General features: G+C 45.5%; 8 protein-coding genes across 8 annotated transcripts; 5 read left to right on the forward strand and 3 right to left on the reverse strand.

The window, feature by feature from the left end:
• Positions 1-1182: 1182 nt before the first annotated feature.
• Positions 1183-5605, forward strand: MCYG_01999 (symbiotic chitinase; the record flags this gene model as incomplete). The annotated part of the gene is made up of 8 exons (XM_002849019.1): positions 1183-1250; positions 1539-1583; positions 1825-1859; positions 1933-2580; positions 2634-2793; positions 2967-4741; positions 4811-5085; positions 5147-5605. 8 exons carry the CDS (start codon positions 1183-1185, stop codon positions 5603-5605), a joined length of 3465 nt encoding a protein of 1154 aa, XP_002849065.1.
• Positions 5606-6673: 1068 nt separating this feature from the next.
• On the forward strand, positions 6674-8156 carry MCYG_02000 (conserved hypothetical protein; the record flags this gene model as incomplete). The annotated part of the gene is made up of 2 exons (XM_002849020.1): positions 6674-7164; positions 7235-8156. 2 exons carry the CDS (start codon positions 6674-6676, stop codon positions 8154-8156), a joined length of 1413 nt encoding a protein of 470 aa, XP_002849066.1.
• A 605-nt stretch (positions 8157-8761) lies between these two features.
• MCYG_02001 (cyclopropane-fatty-acyl-phospholipid synthase) lies at positions 8762-9807 on the forward strand (the record flags this gene model as incomplete). Its single annotated transcript, XM_002849021.1, has 2 exons — positions 8762-8768; positions 8981-9807. The coding sequence occupies 2 exons, from the start codon at positions 8762-8764 to the stop codon at positions 9805-9807; spliced, it is 834 nt and encodes a 277-aa protein (XP_002849067.1).
• Positions 9808-10412: 605 nt separating this feature from the next.
• MCYG_02002 (CipA protein) lies at positions 10413-11455 on the reverse strand (the record flags this gene model as incomplete). The annotated part of the gene is made up of 2 exons (XM_002849022.1): positions 10413-11363; positions 11423-11455. The coding sequence occupies 2 exons, from the start codon at positions 11453-11455 to the stop codon at positions 10413-10415; spliced, it is 984 nt and encodes a 327-aa protein (XP_002849068.1).
• Positions 11456-12238: 783 nt separating this feature from the next.
• MCYG_02003 (ARP2/3 complex 21 kDa subunit) lies at positions 12239-13162 on the reverse strand (the record flags this gene model as incomplete). The annotated part of the gene is made up of 6 exons (XM_002849023.1): positions 12239-12286; positions 12344-12422; positions 12520-12632; positions 12690-12964; positions 13054-13099; positions 13133-13162. The coding sequence occupies 6 exons, from the start codon at positions 13160-13162 to the stop codon at positions 12239-12241; spliced, it is 591 nt and encodes a 196-aa protein (XP_002849069.1).
• Positions 13163-13481: 319 nt separating this feature from the next.
• MCYG_02004 (replication factor C subunit 3) lies at positions 13482-14916 on the forward strand (the record flags this gene model as incomplete). Its single annotated transcript, XM_002849024.1, has 5 exons — positions 13482-13621; positions 13683-13770; positions 13828-14002; positions 14067-14444; positions 14504-14916. The coding sequence occupies 5 exons, from the start codon at positions 13482-13484 to the stop codon at positions 14914-14916; spliced, it is 1194 nt and encodes a 397-aa protein (XP_002849070.1).
• Positions 14917-15019: 103 nt separating this feature from the next.
• MCYG_02005 (membrane dipeptidase GliJ) lies at positions 15020-16377 on the reverse strand (the record flags this gene model as incomplete). The annotated part of the gene is made up of 3 exons (XM_002849025.1): positions 15020-15896; positions 15953-16112; positions 16170-16377. 3 exons carry the CDS (start codon positions 16375-16377, stop codon positions 15020-15022), a joined length of 1245 nt encoding a protein of 414 aa, XP_002849071.1.
• Positions 16378-17356: 979 nt separating this feature from the next.
• On the forward strand, positions 17357-18799 carry MCYG_02006 (conserved hypothetical protein; the record flags this gene model as incomplete). Its single annotated transcript, XM_002849026.1, has 1 exon — positions 17357-18799. The coding sequence occupies one exon, from the start codon at positions 17357-17359 to the stop codon at positions 18797-18799; it is 1443 nt and encodes a 480-aa protein (XP_002849072.1).
• Positions 18800-19010: the final 211 nt, after the last annotated feature.

Raw genomic sequence — 19010 nt, forward strand, 5'->3', positions numbered from 1 at the left:
GGACGAGATATGAAGCCAACAAGGGTGCTACACTAGCCATGCAGCACCAAGCCTCCTGTCTAAACGAAACACAACAACTCAATTCAGTCTCTAAGACTGTAAGGCCCGGTACTCCAAAGGGTTAAGTCTAACGGGAGAAGCTGAGTATCGACATCTGTGGGAGATTATCTAGGCTTGGATCATATGTGATTCTATACAGTAGTTGGTTGTTGTCGGATAGAGGTCGGCATGGGCCAGCTAACGAAACTGCACTAAGCTAAAAATGGTTAGTAACTAAAGTCGCTAAAAGTTTTTTGACGCCGGGCCGCGAGCGTAACTAAAACTTAAACCACCTCGTTTAACGTGCATCTCATTTAACGTGCATTGGCACGGAGCTCTCTCGTACATATTCTCCAGGGTGCAGGCATCCCCGATCACAGTGTACTTTATGCCAGCCTAAGGCCGACGGCCATGTCGAGACAGATGAACTGATACACTGTTCAATGGCTCTTCCCGGGACTCCTTTTCTCTCTGCTCATTGGCAATGCCGCTTCTATAATTTCTCTTTTACGTCTACTCCAAAATTCCAAGCTGGGGTTAACATTGTTTATAATGTTAGTATCGTACTCCCTACATATAGCAGAGGAGTCGACTACTCCTTTGGGCAATGCTAGACTACGGCCGTTATCAGTTAGATACCCTGCTGCATACACATGCTATCAAGTGAGACATATTTATACCCAGGAGTTTCCATCAGTCCCAATTAAGAATGTATAATCTGGAAAATGACTTCTTTCCAGCAATGTGCACTTTTTCCGCCAATATCCAGGGCCATTTTCCACAAAAAATGCCTCATAGATTATGGATACTCCCCTTACGGTGGAGTAATTCCGTGGAATTACAATAGTATCCTTCTCTTATTACCCTTACTCTGTCCACTTTCCCCTGCAGTATTATTTTACTATCGAATTGCCCTACAAGGAGGCCTTGTCCAAAGTCACACGTAGTAAAAGCCTGGTAGTCTGTTATTTTGCCTTATTCGGTGGAAACGGAACTGATAAATGCACTTTACCGCTCGAAGGAAATCTTTACTTCTTCTCCCTTACCCCTTTTTCATTCCATTCTTTATGCTATGTGTTGACTGAGGATTTATCAACATTACGTTAAATTATACCAGCTTTCTAACGTTGCAGTACTCCAAACATGAGGTTGAATTTCCAGCAATCGTTACCTAGCCCTATTTGCCTGATACTCCTCCTCGTTTTTGCGAGGTTCAGTTTTTCGCAAGCCTGTAGCAGATCCAATCCATGCTCTACTGGTTGTTGCTCCAAGTTGGTATCCCCAAAAATCACAGAATTTGATTGGAATTTGAACTAACATTCAACCTCTTTAGGGAATGGTACTGTGGGATTGGTGATAAATACTGTGTATGTTATACCTTTCTAACTCAAGTTTATAAACTTACAAAAGCATATCATAGTCGCCCCAGAACTGCATTGATACCTGTGATTATGTGAGTGCTACTGGCCTTCAATGTGATAAGAATAAACATTGCCCAGAGGGGTGCTGCTCAAAATATGGTGTATGTGGTTACGGCCCCGATTGTGAGTATCTCATTGTTATTTAACCCAGAATTTATATAATATGCGGGAATTTTATTTTGCTAATCCCCAAGTACAAAGTCTGTGCCCCAGAAAACTGTTTATCTACTTGTGACCGTAAGTCAGAATGTGACCCGGGAGATTTTGGGGCGGGATACGCCCAGAAATCTAAGTGTCCACTGAATGTCTGCTGCAGCAAGTATGTTTTTCAATCCATTTTATAGCATCTTCTAATTATTTGTAGATATGGCTTTTGTGGAACAACTAAACCATTCTGCGGTACGTTAATAAACATTCTGTTCATACTTTCCATGTTATTTAAGCGCTCTACTTGCTAAACGGATACCAACAGGAGATGTCAAAGTCGATCGCCCCAACTGTCCTAGCCAGAGTACTCTACATAGGGTAGTCGGCTATTATGAGGGATTCGGGACAAATAGGCCATGCTATGCGATGTATCCCGAGTTTATACCCCTAACATATACCCATATCAATTATGCCTTTGCACTCATTGACCCGATCACATTTCATGTTGTCCCCGCAACCTTAAAAGACATTGACCTTATGGCGCGGGTTACCGCTCTTAAGAGACGAGATCCTTTTCTTAGAGTCAACATTGCAATTGGAGGATGGGCTTTCAATGACCCTGGACCAACAGCAACTACCTTCTCAGATCTTGTCGGGTCCGAAGCTAACCAGAGAGAATTCTTTAAATCACTCATATCATTCATGGCGACTTATGACTTTGATGGAGTAGACATTGACTGGGAGTATCCAGTTGATAAAGACAGAGGCGGCCGACCCCAAGACTTTGAAAACTTCCCAAAATTTATGGCAAATCTAAAAAATGCACTGAAATCAACTGGCGGAAGAGAGGAAGTTAGTCTCACTCTCCCGGCATCATATTGGTACCTTCAGCATTTTGATTTGAAAAATTTATCACCACATATTGACTACTTCAACGTCATGTCTTATGATTTGCATGGAACTTGGGATAAAGGTTAGTAAGGCCATAACCTTGCAATTATATATCTCTAATAATGATTATTCAAGGAAATAAATGGACCGGGAATATTCTTAACGCCCATACAAATTTAACGGAAATTGAACTGGCACTAGATTTGATATGGCGCAATGATATCAATCCTAGTAAAGTTGTGATGGGTTTAGGCTTTTACGCAAGAGCTTTTACCGTCGAGGATAGAAATTGCCTGTAAGTTGCTTAAATCTAGACTCAAAGTGGTACAAACACGCTCTATATCCATAGTTATATCATTTCTAACCCGTCACGCACTCTTTACAACGAAAAAGGAATCCTGGCTGTTTGTTTACGTCTGGATCTGACCCCGGTCCCTGCAGCAAACAGACTGGGGTTCTATTAAATAGCGAGATCGACGACATTATCAAAGCCAAAAATCTTAAACCAAAATTAGATAAAGATGCTGCGGTTAAGATTTTAACATGGGATGACCAATGGCTTACTTTCGACGACGAGGAGACGCTTGCACTTAAGGCCTCTCACGCCCGACTCCGTTGCCTGGGAGGAGTGATGGTTTGGGCTATCAGTCACGATACCACGGATAACAAGTACGCTAAAGCACTTGCAAAAGCTGCTAAACGCTCGTTTGACGTTTTCTTTCCTATCAAGAATGGGGACGATGAAGTTTATGTCGATGTTCGTGATCCAGTCAAGCAGTGTAAATGGACAGGCTGTGGTGAAACATGCCCCAATGGATACCATGTTGTTGATCGGTTGGATAAGGAGGCCAAAAAGGGCGAGATAATGCTCGACCAGACTGGCTGCCCACAAGGGCTCATTAACACGTGGTGTTGTCCGAACGATTGGGGCACGGTGGAGTGTGGGTGGTATCAACATCACAATGGCAAGTGTACAACCGAATGTCCAGATGGTCAGGTCGAAGTAGGCTCGAACTCGATGTATTGCAACAACGATAGGTACCAGGCGGCATGCTGCAAAGTTGAAAAACGCAGTATGGAAGCCTACCAAAGAGTCGAGTGGTCACGATACCCTAATTGCGATTCCGGATCATGTCCATACACCGATCAGGACAAACGCGAGGTCTTGGTAAAATCCGAAACTGGAAGTGGCGGAGCTGTATGCAGCTTCAATTACGTGGGTAACTCCTGGGATGCAGTTCAAGTTTTTGAGTCAAGATCTCTATGCTATGGCACCAAGGGTACCAACTCTCTCGATGACTGTTTCGGTAATGACTTTTCTGGCGGTATCGGCAACCCACATTTTAGCTCGTCGTTATGCCTTTCAGGATGCCCTGAGGACAAGATCAGGCTTGCAATGGATACCCACTCTAAAGTGTGCAAGAATATCGGTGGTGCAAACTCGTTTTGCTGTCGGCCTTCGGTTTATGTGGAACATACACAACTTAACCCCCGCGTCACGGATTTCCGCGATGCGCTTAAGACACACCTAGATAAGCAACTGTGCCCTACAGGACACCCATTCGACCCGTCGTCTCTCCCTAACTTGGGGGTATCACATGGCTCAGTAACTAAGAGGGAGGAGAGCTTGCCCAAGGAATTAGAAGTACTGATTACAACCCTCGGAGATCTATTCCAAGCAGTGACTTACACTGTGTTGCAAAAGAAACAGGTGGAGGACTGGGATACAAGAGTTAGAGATACATACCCTAACCTGGTCATGAAATCTCTCAAGACCTTCGTTGTCGGCACAGTGATATGGAAAACCAAAGGTGCAGTCTATGCGGCCTACAACATCTTGTGTGATCTTAACGGCTTCAACCAACAACTTGATAAGGACCGCAACAAAGAATGCGGCTGTCAGGGTACCATCTGTGACTTCGTCGCGGAGGTTTGTTCCCCTGAGGATGACAAAAATCACCTCCCTACGGGACACCCACACGGTAACGTGGGGACCGAAGAGCATCGCACCTCAAACGACATACACACGTTTTCCAGCGAAGTACGTGAGTACAAGGCCTATTGTGAAGACGGATCTTACCACACACTTCAGATCTCGCCCGCGGAGTACACCTCTGCTTGGGATTGGGACGCAAACCATGATATTTGGAATCGGGCCATAGATATGTTGGACCGTCAAGATTGCGGCAATCCTAAAGTTAACACATACGTTGAAACTCCACAGACGGAACAACAATATCATAGTAAGTTAGCTTCTCAGATCACGCTAAATAACGATCTTGGCATTCCTTACTAAATAAATGCATTTGCAGCGGAGCATATTCTAGAGATTCAGACTATCACGCTCTTTTTCGAATACGCTAGCCAAGGCAAGTATATTTACTCGATGGGAACTTACGATCCAATACCGTGCGAATTTTTTGTGGAACTTGGCACATTCCTCCATAATGAGCGTGATCCACCGTCGTTCCCAGGCGGGTATCAGTCACCCGTCCCGAATGATAGAATAATGGACGCTCTGGGCTCTACCTCTAATGACGGGAATTTCTGGCTCCTCCAGGAAGGTATCAACGGAATGAAAGCAATCGTATGTGAATCAACCCTAACCTATCATTGCCCCTTATCACTAAACCTTAGTGTTCCGATAGTTGTGGTCAAACAAGAACCCGGCCACGGAGACTAGAATGCAGGAGCTATATGATGCGGATGACCCCCATCCCGCAATCATTGTTATCCAAACCACAATCGCAGTGTTCGAATATTTGAACTCTATATCTGTTCGGACATCCTTTATTACCATTGAGGGAAACCTTCGAAAGGTGTTTCGTGACGTTGAGCTCTCTTACAGAGAGAAACACGGGAAAAGGGTGAGGCTAGTCAGAGTATGGGACGAATTCTTCGAAGACCTTCTCGATGGGATGCAGAGAAAAGCTACAGATTTTGTTGAGAAGTGGATTGACAAAATGCTTGCCAAATGGAGTTCTCCTGATGCCCCAGATCCTTGTGCGGCACCTGGTGCAGTTGCTGACCTTCAAAAACTTTCTCTGTTCAAAATGGAGCTAGAAATCAGTACTCATGGCTTCGACGCGCATCCCATGCTAGATTAACTTGTTTTTTTTTTCCACGCACGCAGACTTTAATATTCCTGATCCTGATCAGGTAGCCTTTGATAATATATAGAATGTGGACTTGGATAATAGTGAATAATTTTGAACCCATATGGATATTATCAGGAGGGCTAAAACGGCAAATGCAATATAGTATTATGTTTTGCTTAGAAGGTAACTTTAACAGCTTTTTAACTATGTAGATCACTATGTCATCTCCACAGATCGAAACTCTCCTTATTATTCAAGCTAAGCGTCAACAACCTGTGCTACATGCTACATGTTAAATTTACTTTACTACCCCATTTTTACTACTATCAATGTTCATATCTGCTTGGTTATATATTCTAGTCTCCACGATGAAGAAATTTCGAAGATCTTAATCCAGCCCCTTGAAGCACCCAAAGATACTTATTTTCAGATACCGCGTCCGTAACTGCATTAACTAGTGTAACTACGTGGCAACGGGTTTTTTTTCCTTTGTCAGCGAATATAACTACTTTAGTCATATTCACAATACCCAATTATTAGTTGCTTCGGCCAAAAAGACGACACTGCTCTGTTATAAGACTAGTTATTCTTTAGACAGAACCACTCACAAGAGAATTTGGTTTTAATTTTAGCTAAATTTGTTAGACAATACGGGGGACTTGTTGATTCCTGGTTGCCCTCGGGTGCGCGTTGCATCTTTGATTGGCTGATGCAGGTATTATATCGCCTGGGTTTAGTCCTACCCTGGGCGCTTAGTTACCCCTAGAGCTGTATAAGACTAAATTTAGTAACTAACAATTTAACCCGCAGCTAATTGGATGGGTGAACTTGAACGTGTACATATGGATGAAGTAATTGCATTGTCTTCTATTTACATATACGGTGCTGGCGCTAACATGCATATGCATCAGCGTCCATACCTTCACTTGCGGTGCAATCCCCTGCCCTCCTCCCTCCCCCGCATGCCGTCGAGGAATAGTTATATACCTCGATGATTTCAATATGACCCCAATCATCCGAGGTTTGCTCTGGGGATGCTATGGTTGATGATATGTTTTTTCTGGACGTCGATGCCTAATGGAAGCCACCTTCAACAACACTAGTGTGGTAGAGGAGGAACTTTGCTCTTGGGTTCCGCAACCAGATGGTCGTGGCACACTAGATATAATCGTATCTTGTGTGATAACCATTTTCCTGTGTAGCTGGACCTGTATATGTGTCAATGTTCCCCCGCCAAAGAATTCACAATTTCGACAATTTCTCGACAAATGGCACCTGTTTTGCTTGAACGTCCTTGGGCCGGAGTTTGTCTTCATGCTGGCGCTAGGGCAATACCTATCTGCTCGGAAATCAGTTGAGGCATTTCATGACTCAGGTTATACGGGATGGACCATCACTCATGCATTCTACGCCGATATGGGTGGCTTTACCTTTCAGCCACGAGGTTGGAAATCGTTCCCAGTCAACAGCAAGGAACTGCATTACCTAGTCACAAAAGGGTACCTTCCTTTCCCTGAGGTAACAAAGGAACATATTCAGGACAAAGATAAGGCTAGTGGGCTTGCAAGGTGCATAGACTTTTTTTTGGTGAAGCCATTAAATTCCGTGGGTTCGTTTACTGATGTGAGCGCTATATAGATTGATTACCATCGTCCAAATTCTCTGGTTCACTCTCGCTGTTATCATGAGATCAGTACAGCATCTAGCTATAACTACCTTGGAAATAACCACCGTTGCCTTCATATTTTGTAGTTTAGCTACAGCGGCGTGTTGGAGACATAAGCCAATGGATGTTGAAACTTCCATCATCCTCGAGTCCAATTTCACTATCGAGGAGATACTGTTAAACGCTGGCGAAAAAGCTTCGACACCTTATCGATATACTCCCATGGATTTCATCGACAGGAAAGAATGGATTACCTATGTTATCTGGACCTACTGCATCAATGTGTTGCGTCATATGAACTTGGTATATCATTCACGCCCCAAACGACCGATCAACCGAATTTCGCCATTCAGATATGCCGAGGTTCCAGGTACAATCTTGGTCATATTTGCATTATTTTATGCAGCGATATTTTTTTGTTCCTGGAACTTTCACCTCCCTTCCGAGAGAGAGCGGCTATTCTGGAGGGTGTCTTGTATCTTTAATATTGCATTGTGTGCCTTTGGCGCCCTTTTTCTGGGTGTATTTGGCTCTGCTGTGAACGAATCAGCCAAGAAAAACGAACGAAAGCCCCAAAAATGTTCCATGTCGGAAAAAACCACACACCTTCCACCTCCGGTGACTGCCAGGCAAGCAAGAGATCTAGTCAGAGACGGTGCTTCCTATGCCAAAAGACTTATTACCCATATTCGGCTTGCGTTGAGGAACAATTCACCTGACAAAGATCCAGAATTTGATGTGCCGTTCAGAACTCTCATCCTCTCGACACCGGTTTGCGTCATGTACGCTATTTTCAGGATATTTGTCTTGATAGAGGATGTCATCTCACTCCGGGAGTTACCTTCTAGCACATTCCAAACGGTCGAATGGTCCAGGTATTGGCCACATCTTTGAGCAGAAGTAAATATGGTTTACTTATTTTTTCGCATTTGTACATACGACGGAAGATCACAGATGTTGGTATGTTATTTATTGGATATTTTAGCGCTGCATGGATTCCCTAGAGGGCATATAACTGGTTCTTTCTGAATATATTAGCTATTTCATATTTTTCAACCAGTGATCAAAGCTATGTTAACCAGCAGTCCTCAGCAGTTCGGACTGTGTATGGAGGATGGCCTTCACTGGTCGGAATTATTATTCGTGTAACTAATACATAGGCCCACACGAATAATGCTTTTTATTGTATTTATTGTATTAATTACAGATATACTATTGTAACTCCCTTCCTGCATATGTATAAGCCATTGTGAGATCACTGACAGCCAACCAGATCTCGTAACTAGCCGCCCGTCAGTCCTTCGACCCTGTCAAGGGCAAAAAAGGACCATAACCCCTGCAATGTTTCCTGGGCTGTGCTGCGCTTTTCATCCCATTTTAAAAGGGTTGAAATTGTGCGAGCCGGCCCTCGTTTTCTCAATTTTCTTTCTCTCTTGCTTCTATAGAGGTTTTCGTATATCTTGTGTGAGTATATATATATAGTCAATATTTGACTGAAAATGTCAGGTATATATTCCGCATCATCCCACTTAGCACATGCTGGATGTCCTTGGTTGACCGATCTCAACTTCTAGGGCGACTTATACCTATTCGGCGGCGTTACCTTGGGGCTTTACTCATCTGCCTTGTTGCGATCGCAGTTGGTAAGCTCAAAGCGATGCCATAGTCCATTTTCCGTACCCGGACCCTTGCTAACCTGCTTCTCTCCCCATTTAAAGCCTTATTCGCAAACCCTGGTTCAGAAGCTCCATCTGTCGAGGAGTATTACGGTAGTCTCGAGTCTCGTGCTGGATATTGGTTTTTCTTCCGAAACACCCGCCACTGTGGCCTATATGAGAAGGGAACAATATGGCCTTTTCCCATCCACGAGGCGCAAAGAAGGATGGAAGAAAAGGTATACAACAAGTTGAACTTGAAGCCAGGAGCTCGTGTTCTTGACGCAGGAGCTGGCTCTGGATTCGTCGCAATGTATATGGCTAAAAAGGGACTCAACGTCGATGCAATTGACCTTCTCCCCTTCCATGTCGAAGATGCCAAACAAAACGTCAAGCAGTATGACCTCGAGGACAAAGTAGCAGTTTCTTTGGCAGACTACCACAATCTAACCCAATTCGCCGACAACTCCTTTGACGGTGTTTATACCATGGAAACCTTTGTACATGCAGACGATAATATGCGTGTCCTGCAGAACTTCTATAGAATCTTGAAACCTGGTGGTGTATTGGTTCACCATGAGAACGATATCATACATGATTCCGAAGGCGTTCAGGATACTTCCAGGCTATGGCATACTCCAAGTACTCTCAAGCGGGGGGAATTATCCCGGCTACTGGGAGCAACTGGCTTCAAGGATATCGACCTAGAAGACCTCACTGAGGAGATACTACCATTGTGGCGATTGCTAGGGTTTATTGGATTCCTACCGTACCATCTTTTCTGGCTACTTGGAGTCAAGGAGCGCTACACCAACACCTTGATAGGTGTTGAGCGGTATCTTAGTTGGGGTGAGATTGGATACATTTCCGTGAAGGCCGTCAAACCTTGAGAAGCCTCGCTGTATGATGGAATGGGCTGTACTTCAACATTCGCGCTGCATATTCATCCCCAAAAAGAACCTATATTCGAAAGGACAATTCTTGGTCTCCCCAATTCGATGATTTATGAGTCTGATAAGAAGTTGATGTTATGATACTAGCCCGCGGGTTTCTTCTAAACTATATGCAAGTGAAACTGTGTGGGTACCCCCAGCATGGATTTGATCCATGTCTTTATATATATATCAACATCTAATGGAATAATGTAGGATGTATTTGATTTGATTTGGGTTTCTTTTGTTTATTATGTTAACCTAGGCATTAGATGATAATTGTGATGGGCAACACTTGGTTCTTACAAAGAACTTATAGCCCTAAGGTTAAGCTAGTTAAAATCCCGTAGTTACTCTATCGCTCGCCCTCCTGCCCGGTCTTCCCTTCCATTTATAACTGATTTAAACTAGAGGATGACACTACACTGAACAAGTATAATGATACAGGATACACTTTCTAATTTATTGATGGGCTGCCTAGCTACATACAGAAACAAGGCATATGTATAGAGATGTGGATGCTACATTCACCTATTACTAAAGTATCAATACGTAGCTATAAGCTACGAGTATCCCTGTCTGAACGCTTCGGCATTTTCAATAGCATCCCTAGTCCGCTCGTCAAAGTCCTCTTTGGGTAAACCCAGCAAACCATTTTGAAGACTATGCATAGATTCAAATGCACCAGAGCCGTTACTTGAGCCCTCTGGGTAAAATGCTCGCGTATACATAGCCCTGACAAAAGCCGCGTGATCCCCCTGGTTAATCAATTCAACCGCACCCTTATATCGCTTCTCCGACGGCTCGTATGTGATATTCCAATCCTCCTCTTTAGTTCCGGTTACCCGCAGGATGGATTGGAACATATCCTTCTGGCTCACGTGGAAAGAGGAGAAGTAAACGTTCTTATTCTTGAAGCCGTAGATGGTCTGACGCTCATCCTCTCCATTGTCGGGTTTTTCCTTTAGAGAAAGGAAATTTGCAACAGCTCTTCCTGTCTGGTCCCAGGTTGAGGTGTTAATGCGAGCGGTACCATCATCGAAAAAGACCACAGAGCGGTTATTGAGGTCGAATCCGCATCTGTTAACGCCACCACCCAGGCTGAACTCGTACCAGAATCCCGACACGAAGTTAATCCAGCTGCTTTTACCAAGCTCTTCTATACGCTTGAAGATAGCACGCCAAGCGGGTCCGATGAAAACGTCGTCTGACAATGGATGAGTTGGATCCAAACCCCATCCGTTGGGAATGACATATGGAACTCCAGCTTCGGCTGCTGCTTCGACTAATTTGAGTTGAGTATCCTCAGGTGCAAAAGCGGCCATAGTAATAATGAGAGCATCCTGTCCTCGGAGTGCAGAGACTAGGGTAGATTGATTGTCATAGTCGACTTTTGCAACTTTGACACCGTCTGGCATCACGGCTTTGCTGACTGTTCGTGTGATAGCCGTAATTTCATGCTTTTGAGCCTTGAGTATCTCTCGAACAATGGATCTTCCAATGGTACCGGTGGCCTAAATTACAGTTAGATTATGCACACGTAAATCCCGTTGAAGATATGTTTACTACTTACCCCGACAATAGCAACCTTCCTCAGGTAAGACATGTTGGAATGAATATACGGCAGAGCTTTCCAGAGAATCAAATAATAAGTGAGATGAGGTCCAAATACTTCTGTTTAGTTGAAGATACTCAAGCAGTGGTAGGTGGTATACCAAAAAGGCATTTGGACTGATTCCTCAGAGCCATATTTATATGTTGTCACTAGTTACTAGTAATGCCTCTTAACTTTACCAACGGAAGCTATGAAAGACCGAGCTCCCGATAACCCGATTTCTAAATCCTCCCTGAAGGATCAGACATTTGTCATATTGTTTATTAATTTATCCGCCATTAATAATTTGATCGAGAAAGCTCGGGGTTTAGACGATGACGCAACCAAATATGGATCTTTAGGTCCGGTAAGAGTTCGGCTTTAAGACAACTAAGCGTTATCCCCGTCCATCCCTTCTAGTCTAAAGAAGGTCGCTTTGTTTGTAGAAAGGCCGTATATCGAGCCTGTAGGACCTAGGACCAAGAGTATTCGGGCTAAGTGATAATTGGACCTTGCGGTAAGAAACTTTATTAACAGTTGCATAGGAGCCGAAATCGCAGACGCCGACCTAGTGTGATAAGGAGGAATAGAACTATAATATAAATCAGAGCAATAATATCTGTTTAAAACAATGATTCGTTCATTTGTTGTATGCTCATAAAATATAGATATGCCATATCAATGCTTCTCTCACCCAAAATTCCGACTCAAGAGCTATTTGAATCGAGCTCAGAATGTCAGAAATAGCAGTAGGCACAGAAAATTATTGGCTGGGTTGCATTTCTAGAGGAGTATTTACAGGGACTTGCCCATGAATTTCCGTTTCGAAAAGCTTAGCCACCACTACAGGTCACGACCAATTAGCATCGATCATTGAGTTAGGAATGGGTCCTAACCTACCTTTGATGGCCCTTCACCCCCGGGGTATAACCTAGTATGAAGTCTGATCGCGAGTTCTTGTCGTACTTGTGATATATATCTAGGGTCACCGCATGTTAACTGCCGATCTCGGACCTACCACGTTTGACAGTAGAGGCTGGTAAAAATGGTAACCTATGGAGGAAAATATGACATACTGTCTCAAAGCCTCAGCATCCTGGCGATCCCTTGGAGGTTCAAAGGCCTGGTTGAGAGGGAACGCAGCGTCACCCGGTATCGCGAAGTGATCGAGGGAAGCGTTGATAAGAGCCTAGGCCAGTGTTAATAAACCAAAATTAATACGCATGCCCAGTCAATCGATCAATACCTTCTCTGCTTCCCTTGATGACATGTTTGGCTTGACTTTGCCCAAACACTCGCTCACAAATAATATACCATATATCATCATGCGATCTGCGGGGCCCTTAATCTCGAAGTTACGGAAGAAGGTATTCGCACGGTATAGAGAGAGAACTTCATCAAGACAGTCATAGGATTCACTGTCTGGGTCGATATCTAGGTCTGAGGATCCTGGAGGAAGTAGTGGTAGTGTATATGCCGGCCCCCTTGTGCGGGTGCGGAGAGGGAGGATAGGGAAGTTCCCTATTTATTGTGTAAGCGGTTATCCTACTTTTGGGAGTGAAATATCTGATCCTTAGGCCAAGTAAGGCGTATCCCTGGGGAGGGCATACCTATGGTCTGGACGTTGGCCTCATCGAGGAAGATAGAGTGGTATGCCTAGCTTGTAAGTTAGGTACCAAGACAGATGGCAGAACGTGGTAATTGGGGACTCACGGGCATTATGGAAGAAACATAACACGACAAGAGGTAACAGTCAGTGGAATAAGACTCTCTGCTGTGTCTTGCTATATGCTGTCTGTTTGATATCGGACTTCGAAGCTGTTTATTATGGAGGGATGAGGAGCGCACACGGGGTTTTGTTTCTCCTTTTCCGGCCTCTGTAAACGCGGCCGCGTCAAGAAAGTTGAAGGATATCAAAAAGCTGTTGACTAGTCTAATTGACCCTCTCAAGCTATACAATACTTAAAAATAGCTCTTTAGAAGTGGTGTACCGTCAATCGACTTTAAAGTACTTGAAGGCTGACCAACATATGCCGAAATGTCAGACTACGAGGATGATATGGACATTGATGCCCCGCCAGCTCATGAACCAGCAGCGTTCACTGCCGACAGTACAGACGTGAAGGGAAAGAGAATTGTTGCTGATTTGCCTGTTGAAGCGGGAGACAATCTTCCCTGGTAAGTCTCTTTGTGCCTTGGAATATTTACATCAATTTCAATCTAACTCGAGATTAAAAAGGGTTGAGAAATACCGCCCTGATACGCTGGACGATGTCTCTGGACACCAAGATATCATTGCTACTATAAACAGATTTGTCGAATCAAACGTGAGAACATACCATTCTATACGATGCAGGATACTCCTGCTAAACTCCCATGTTTAGAGACTCCCTCATCTCCTCCTATATGGCCCTCCTGGAACAGGAAAGACATCGACAATCCTCGCGCTGGCGCGACGGATATATGGATCGAAGAATATGCGCCAAATGGTTCTAGAGCTCAATGCAAGTGATGACAGAGGAATCGACGTAGTGAGAGAGCAGATCAAAACTTTCGCTAGTATGTATAAGTTATCCGTGACCACAAGTTTAAGGCAGGTTCACTGACTATGCGGCACTAATAGGCACAAAACAAATATTCTCAACAGCGCCCTCGTCCGGCTCTGGCTTAGGGGCATTCAAGCTAATTATTCTTGACGAAGCCGACGCTATGACTTCTGCTGCACAGATGGCACTGCGTCGAATAATGGAAAAGTATACCGCCAACACCCGATTTTGCATTATTGCAAACTATACCCACAAGCTCTCTCCCGCACTTCTGTCCCGATGCACGCGGTTCCGATTCAGTCCATTGAAGGAGCAGGATATCAGGAAGTTGGTTGATACCGTCATAGACAAGGAACAAGTGCAGATACAGCCAGACGCCATTGATAGTTTGGTTAAATTGAGCAAGGGAGACATGAGGCGAGCTTTGAACGTTCTTCAAGCATGTCACGCGAGCAGTAAGTATCCATGGACGTACAATCACCCCATTGTGTATATAATGCTAATTAAACTATAGGTATGCCACTTCCTTCGAAAAAGGGCGAGGCTAATGAATCTCCGGAAGAGAGAGAACTCATAACTGAAGAGACGATATACACATGTATCGCTGCTCCGCATCCAACTGACATCAGAACCATTCTAGAAACCCTTCTGTCAACATCAGATGTGACTTCATGTTTAAATACTGTACAGACGCTTAAGTCCAACAAGGGACTGGCTTTGGCAGATATAATCACCGCACTCTCGACGGAGCTTCAAAGTCTAGAAGTTCCTCCACAAGTTAGAGTTTCCTGGATAGAAGGGTTGGCAGATGTAGAATGGAGGCTATCAGGGGGAGGGAGTGAGGCCATCCAGACAGGCGGTATGATTGGAGTTATACGCTCAGGCTGCGAGTTGATGGCAGATAAAGATATATTAATGAAAGAATAGACGAAATTTTTAGCCGATCAGTATTTCTATACAAATTTAGAAGACATATATCGGTCATCTATAGTTGAAGCAGATGCCGTATAAGATAAGAGGGCCAGGTTAATTACTCAATATGGTCCTGAAGAGGCTTCACACACTTGGATAGCTTTGCCGCTACTCTTTCACCTTCCTCCAGGACTCTAAGGATGTTTCTTCCCATCACATCCTTGATATCTTCGACACTGACGCCACGGTTGACCAGCTCCTGAATCAAATCGGGATAATGAGAGACATCCTCAAGGCCCTCCGGAACGCTACCCATACCATCGAAATCGGAGCCGATTCCAACATGCTGGTAGCCGATCAAATCTCCGATATACTGAATATGATCGGCAACATCAGACAGACTGGCCTTACCCGATATATTCACATATGCTGGCAAGAAAGTCACCATAATGACACCCCTGTTATCCTTTAGCATGTGTAGCACATCATCCGGTGCGTTTCTAGTGTGTTTGCAGAGAGCAAATGCATTGGAGTGTGAGAATATGACGGGTGCACGAGACGCCTTCAGTGCGTCACGCTGCGTGTCTGCGCTGGTATGCGAGATATCGACCATCATCCCTATACGGTTCATCTCCAGAACGAGTTCCTTTCCTGCATCTGACAGGCCGCCGTGGAGAGGTTTGGCAGGGTGTTCGCTGTCAGCGTACTTGTTGTGGCAAAAATGGGTGAGGGTAGCGTATCTGACTCCGAGATTGTAGTATGCTCGAAGGATGCTTGCACTGTTTCCGATCTGATGAAGGCCTTCGATGCCCATCAAGCTTGAGATCTTGCCGGGAGACTGGACGAAGTTGCGCCTCACGTCTTCTGCCGTCAGGGCGCCTATGAGGGTATCTGGATATTCCTGGATGAGACGCTGCACCAGGTCTATCTGCTGGAATGTATCATGGACATTCTTCGAGTAGACCGAGTCATCATATTTGTCTGATACTTTTGGACTACAGCCATGTTAGCTTCCATCGTCAACTGGCTTATTTCAAGTCTAGGAGCTCACCAGTCAACATAAACACTCCAGAACTGAGCCCCTACACGGCCCTTACGAAGCCTGGGGAAGTCAACATGCAAGGGGAGGCCGTCCTTAACGGTGAAGTTCTTCTGGTAGATGTCGTTTCCGTACATCGAACGGATGAACTCGGGGAAGTCATCGTGTGTATCTGTTCACACAGCGTCAGCCAGACGTCCAGCCATTAACTATAAACAGGCCGACTCACCTATCAACGGAGACTCTTGCATCAATCGATCCACGTCGATGGCTCTGTTTTCACGGCCCAGACGGCCATAGGAGACACAGGCATAGAGTGCTCCCGTCAAACAGAGCAACTGGGCAAGACGCAGGGCCATGACACGCCATCCAGCCCGTCCCGGCAGCTCTCGATGCTGCTCTATGTCCAGCTCTCCTTGGATCGTCTTCTTCTCCATCTCTAAGGGATTCAGTCTACCAGCAGTGGAGTCCTACGTATCTTCAGCAGGTTATCCTCCGGCCTGAATGTTTTATACCAAGCCGTGGGGAGAGAAAAAGAAAACAATATACTTATGTCAAGCTTTCGTCTTTGTGGAGAGAAACTTGAACTGAAACGCCCTGTATCCCTGTCGAAGGGCGCATTTCGCTGGCCAATGGCTATTTTACCATGATCAGGTTGGTTGGTTGAGCCGGTGATGGAGGTTGGATTCTCCAGTCACTCCAAGGACATCCACTTCTTATATCGCTGCCACTATTGCGTGAGTATCAAGAGGCACTTCTTAAAAGATTACTCGTAGCCATTGGGCATACAAACCATCGATGTATCTAGTCGGTGGTGAGTTGCAGCCAATGCAAGACACGCAGCCAGCCATGGAAAGGCCATCACCGTAGAAGCCAGTAATATGCAGTACGAGATGTGTATGGAGTAGTTTATAAACTCGTGTGATATGCCTTCAACGTCCAGATAGTTAACTATATTTCTATCGACAGCCAGCCAGCCATAAACTTCTTCACGTCTCCAGGACTATCGACATGGGACACCGGAAGAGAACGGAAGGCTCTGAGAAAAGAACCTAGGAATGCCTGTCAGGCCATGGTCGACTCCTCTCTTGCATGAACATGACTAGAATGAAGATAAATAGGCGAGTTTGCTTGCGTCTTCCTCCCTTGTCTCTGCCCATCCTGCGCTGCAACCGTGGGATACGAACCAGCCGGCCAATACGAACTGCTATTTGATAAAGAAAGCCTGAGCAGAATATAATACGCTGGAGAGGGATAAAAAGAAAGCGTTCCCCCACTTGAGAAATCCCGGTGACATCCCGGTTCTATATCTTGTCTAGATATAAATTCGTCGCCAGCGGCCGTCGTTCTCTGCTCAGTCGCAACACCTGAAGAAAAAGAGAAAAGGAGAAGAAAAGAAAAAAAAGAAAAAGAAAGATGCTGAACTCCGGTGCCTCACTCTTGACAGTCACTCTTCTGGCTCAGGCTGCCGCTGCGGAGACGGTGCTGGGTGCCTACATCTTCTCTCGCCATGGGGACCGGACATCCAAGTCGACTCCCCCCACCGTCCTGACGGATCTGGGATACAGCCAGGTCTTCTCGTCTGGCAAATACTATCGCAACCGATACATCTCTTCCTCTTCTTCCTCTCAGGTGCTAGGAATCAGCCCAGATATCATCGCTCCGGGCGAGATCACTGCCTCTGCGCCCCAGGACGAGGTCCTCCAGAAGTCTGCCCTCGCCTTCTTCCAGGGTCTCTACCCGCCAGCCGGCAAGGAGGCAAAGACGACGCTGCGCAATGGCACAGTCGTCGAGGCCCCCATGGACGGATACCAGCTCATCGCCATCGAGCAGGTCCAGTCTGGCTCCAACAGTGAGAATGTGGCATGGCTGCAGAGCGCGAGCGCATGCCAGAATGCCAAAATCAGCAGCAACAACTACTTCATCTCAAACGAGTACAAGGACCTCCTCAAGTCTACCGAGGGCTTCTACAAGTCTCTCACTCCCAAGCTGAACCAGATCTTTCCAGCAGACAAGATCAACTACAAGAACGCATATGCCATCTTCGACGTGCTGAACGTCGCATCCATCCACAATGCATCAGACTCGTCCCCGCCCACTAAGCTGTTGGAGGATGATGTTTACTCGGAGTTGCTGTCCCTGGCTAACGTCCACGAGTACAGCCTGGCATTCAATGCCTCGGACTCCATCCGTGCAGTCAGCGGATCCCTACTGGCCGGCGAGGTGCTCAACTCCTTCATGGACACCATCAAATCACACAAGACCAAGCCAAAGGTCAATGTCCAGTTCGGTGCATACGCCACTTTCCTCTCCTTCTTTGGTCTGTCTAAGCTGTCTGCTGTCAACAACGACTTCAATGGCATCCCGGACTATGCTTCCACCATGGCCTTTGAACTCGTCACCAACGCCAGCACGTCCTCATCCGACTCCTTCCCAGCCGAGTCAGACATTAGCGTACGCTTCCTCTTCCACAATGGAACCACCATCCCCGGCTCAGCTGACACCGAGCCAACCGTCTACCCTCTTTTCGGCCAGGAGAAGACTCTCCTTCCTTGGTCCGACTTTGTCTCGCATATGAAGGATATCGCCATCACCTCGCAGGATGACTGGTGCAAGGCCTGCGGTAGTGCCAGTGAAGGTTGTCCTGATGCTCACAATGGCGGCTCATCCGGTCCTTCTACTTCGGCCAAGAGTGACAGCGGTATCTCCAGGCCAGTAGCTGGTGTAATCGGTGCAATGGTCACCCTTGCAGTCGTCTTGGGTGTGCAGGCCATCGTCTTCTTTGTTGGCGGGTTCACCGTCGCTCGCAAGAGTAAGCGTGCAAGCAGTGTTGATGAAATGACCAAGGGATCTGTCTGAGCGGGAGATGAAAGAATATATTTTGATGAATTCATGGTATCCTGGAATGTCTGTCATGCTGTCATGTTATAGCACACGATTAATGGTCATACTGGTTATTGAACGTTCATTTTAAATCAAAAAAAAATCTACCAACTGAACATCTTATATTCATATATAAAGTAAATAAGAATATATATATAGAGAGCTCTTCCATAAACTGGTGGCTAGG

This window comes from Microsporum canis, genomic scaffold, assembly GCF_000151145.1.
Source record: "Microsporum canis CBS 113480 supercont1.2 genomic scaffold, whole genome shotgun sequence".
NCBI lineage: Eukaryota > Fungi > Ascomycota > Eurotiomycetes > Onygenales > Arthrodermataceae > Microsporum > Microsporum canis.